The sequence below is a fragment of the Oryx dammah genome, unplaced genomic scaffold (assembly GCF_014754425.2).
Source record: "Oryx dammah isolate SB20612 unplaced genomic scaffold, SCBI_Odam_1.1 HiC_scaffold_26, whole genome shotgun sequence".
Taxonomy (NCBI): Eukaryota; Metazoa; Chordata; class Mammalia; order Artiodactyla; family Bovidae; genus Oryx; species Oryx dammah.
Window position 1 is genome coordinate 74662348 of NW_024070210.1, and position 4319 is coordinate 74666666.

At 37.6% G+C, this 4319-nt stretch overlaps 1 protein-coding gene across 1 annotated transcript; it reads left to right on the forward strand.

Annotated features, from left to right (window-relative positions):
- Positions 1–1804: 1804 nt before the first annotated feature.
- On the forward strand, positions 1805–4319 carry LOC120853667 (palmitoyltransferase ZDHHC17-like). The gene is given in 3 exon segments (XM_040227620.1): positions 1805–2382; positions 2384–3462; positions 3465–4319. Coding segments are annotated over 3 exon segments (1824 nt in total). The 3' UTR covers positions 3632–4319.

The following is a 4319-nucleotide window of genomic DNA, read 5'->3' on the forward strand; positions in this document are numbered from 1 at the left end:
CATGAGGAGGGGGTTTGGGCTCAGGATGTTATGGCCCAAGAGGGTCCCAGAGGACTGAGGTTTGGGCCCAGGATCCCAGGAGACACACCAGAGCCCTCAAGAGCATGGGAAACACTGGCTGTGTTCCCATCCCCTAATCTCCTGAAGGTCTCTTTCTGTGTCTGCTGATCTCCTCGCTGTGAATGGGCCCCTCCACGTTTTGGAACTCTTTCCCTCCCCCAGCCACCCCTCAGTGGGTGCTGGTTCCATTCTGTCTCCACTTTTCATCCTTCTCTTTCCTCCCCACTTCTTACCCAGTCTTGTAGGGATTCATCCAGTTCCCTGAGGTGTTCCAGGTCCTCCACCAGAGCCTGGTAGGTGCCCTAGTTGTGAGGAGCCATGAGTTTCCATCTTCCTGCTCCACCATCTGGACTCCATCCTCCACATCCTTCTTCCTTACCTGTTTACAAATGGGCATGTAAGTTGCTTCCATAACTTGGCCGTAGTAAATAGTCCTGCAGTGAACACAAGGATATATGTATCTTTTCAAATTAGTGTTTTCAATTGTTTTCAGAGAAATGCCTAGAAGTGAAATTGCTATAAAATGATAGTTCTATTTTTTCATTTTGAGGGAAAGATCCATACTTTTTTCCACATTGACTGCACCAAGTTACATCCAACCAACAGTACACAAAGATTCCTTTTTCTCCAAATCTTCATTGACACTTATTATTTGTTGTTGTTTTTATAAAGAATAGCTGTTCTGGCAGGTGTTAGAGCTCTCATTGTGGTTTTGGTTTACATTACCCTGATGATTATTGATATTGAAAATTCTTTAATGGGTCTGTTGGACCCATCTGTATGTCTTCATTGGAAAAATGTCTATTAAGATTCTCTGCCTTTTTAACTCCAAACTTTTATTTTCTGCTATTGTATTTTATAAGCTCTTTATATATTTTGGATTATAAGCCCTTATCAGATATATGATTTACAAATATTAATATTTTCACCCATTCAGTAGACTGTTTGAAACACTATTAAATCTATATTTATCTTTACTCTCCAACAATCCTATGCTTATCAAGCTTATCAAGCTTGTTAAGAAAAACAAATGAAACAGGAATATTATGTGTTAAGCTATTATAATTAAGTACACTGCCATAGAGTGAGGAAACTATAGAAGTGTATATAACATTTAAACAAAAATATTATCTGTGAAGAACAATAGTTTATATCTTTTTACTCATTTTATTTAGTTCTCTTTTCTTATTCAACTGGACAAGACTTCCAATAAAATGCCAAATGTTGGTGTTGAGAGGAAGCATTTTTTCTGATTCCCAATGTTAGGGATATGGGAGAGGGGTTTCCAATATTTTAACATTAACTATAAGTTATGATGGAGATATTTTACATTAATCACTTATCAGAATGAATAATTTTAATTCTAAATCTACAACTAGGAGTTTTATTATGAAAGTGTATTTGATTTAATGAAATGCTCTTTCCCTATTTATGGAGATATATGATTTTTCCTTTCTTAGCCTGGTGATTGATTTCCAGTTGTTAAGTCGACCTTGCACTTCAGTTATAAAATTAATTTGTTGTTACATATTATTCTTATTATATATTGTTCCACTATCATTATTTTGTTTTTGTGTTTGTGTTGAGTAAGTGCATATCCTATAAATTTTTTATTTTAGTACATTTATCTGGTGTTCATATCAAATTTATAGCACTTCATAGATAAACCAGAAAATAGAGTTAGCATCTGGTCTGAAACCCACACTCTATACTTTGGAGAAAGAGAAAATAAAGAAAGATAAAAATGAACTTGTCGGGCCCGGAGGAGTATGAGAGCGAAGCGGGCTGCGTGCCCCTTCTCCATCCAGAGGAAATCAAACTTCAGAGCCATTATAACCATGGATATGGTGAACCCCTGGGACGGAAATCTCATAGTGATGATTATAGCACATGGGACATAGTTAAGGCGACACAATATGGAATATATGAACGCTGCTGAGAATTGGTGGAAGCAGGTTATGATGTAAGGCAACCAGACAAAGAAAATGTTACACTCCTTCATTGGGCTGCCATCAATAACAGAATAGATTTAGTCAAATACTATATTTCGAAAGGTGCTATTGTGGATCAACTTGGAGGAGACCTACATTCAACTCCATTGCACTGGGCCACAAGACAAGGCCATCTATCTATGGTTGTGCAACTAATGAAATATGGTGCAGATCCTTCATTAATTGATGGAGAAGGATGTAGCTGTATTCATTTGGCTGCTCAGTTTGGACATACCTCAACTGTTGCTTATCTCATAGCAAAAGGACAGGATGTAGATATGATGGATAAGAATGGGATGACGCCTTTAATGTGGGCAGCTTATAGAACACATAGTTAACCTTGGTGACAAGTATCATAAAAACACTGCTTTGCATTGGGCAGTACTAGCAGGGAATACCACAGTCATTAGTCTTCTTCTGGAAGCTGGAGCTAATGTTGATGCCCAGAATATCAAGGGCGAATCAGCACTTGATTTGGCAAAGCAGAGAAAAAATGTGTGGATGATCAACCATCTGCAAGAGGCACGGCAAGCAAAGGGATATGACAATCCATCTTTCCTTAGAAAGCTGAAAGCTGATAAGGAATTTCGGCAGAAAGTAATGCTGGGAACTCCTTTCCTAGTTATTTGGCTGGTTGGGTTTATAGCAGACCTAAATATTGATTCTTGGCTCATTAAAGGGCTAATGTATGGTGGTGTTTGGGCTACAGTACCGTTTCTTTCAAAATCCTTTTTTGATCATTCAATGCATAGTGCATTGCCCCTTGGAATATATTTGGCAACCAAATTTTGGATGTATGTGACATGGTTCTTCTGGTTTTGGAATGATCTCAATTTTTTATTTATCCATCTTCCATTCCTTGCCAACAGTATTGCACTTTTCTACAATTTTGGAAAATCTTGGAAATCAGATCCAGGGATTATTAAAGCCACAGAAGAACAAAAGAAAAAGACAATAGTTGAACTTGCAGAGACAGGAAGTCTGGATCTCAGTATATTCTGCAGTACCTGTTTGATACGGAAACCAGTAAGGTCCAAACATTGTGGTGTGTGCAACCACTGTATAGCAAAATTCGACCATCATTGCCCATGGGTGGGTAACTGTGTAGGTGCAGGCAACCATAGATACTTTATGGGCTACCTGTTCTTGCTTTTTATGATCTGCTGGATGATTTATGGCTGTATTTCTTACTGGGGATTACACTGTGAGACCAGCTACACTAAGGATGGATTTTGGACATACATTACTCAAATTGCCACCTGTTCACCTTGGATGTTTTGGATGTTTCTGAACAGTGTTTTTCATTTCATGTGGGTGGCTGTGTTACTCATGTGTCAGATGTATCAGATATCATGTTTAGGTATTACTACAAATGAAAGAATGAATGCCAGGAGATACAAGCACTTTAAAGTCACACAACATCTATTGAAAGTCCATTCAACCATGGATGTGTAAGGAATATTATAGACTTCTTTGAATTTCGATGCTGTGGCCTCTTCCATCCTGTTATCGTGGACTGGACCAGGCAGTATACAATAGAATATGACCAAACATCAGGATCTGGGTACCAGCTCGTGTAGCAGCATCTTTATCCTCTGAAGCATATTGCTGAGTGGTGCCTGAAAATTGTGTCTGTCCGTGTCTCTCTCACACTCGAATCCACATCCTTCGAACAAATAGCATGCTATATGTAGGGCTAACTGTGAACTTTGCAGTCTTTTTTTCAATACTTTTGTTAACAAAGGTAAACATGGACAGAACACACTGCCACTTCTGGGAAGAATAAAGATCTTAAGAATTTTAATGGTTCTTAATGTGGGAATTCACAACATATGCAGCTTTATGGTTTTGTTCTCATAACATTTTTCATGAGGAAAGAATGAACTTATTCTGTTGATAGACATGGTTTACTGATCAGAAATGTTCGAGACTGGCTAAAACTAAATTTATGGTATACAGCTAAATTTTATAATGCAATCTACTATTAGTATTGCATTCAATTCCAAGAGAGTTGTCTTAAATTGATTCAGACTAGTATTATGTACGTGTTAGAATGTACATGTAAATACTGTGATGAAAATCATGTGGTTTTATTAGGGATCTACTGTAATGTGTCTTCAGAGGCACAGAAAAATAATGTTCACCAAAAAATGTGCTAACAATATTTTATTGCTATCAGCTGTTGAAGTGCTGATATATTTTTAGTTCAGTGAAATAATTTGCTCTTAAGGTTTTATGGTCTGATAATAAAGCACTTGCATGAGTATA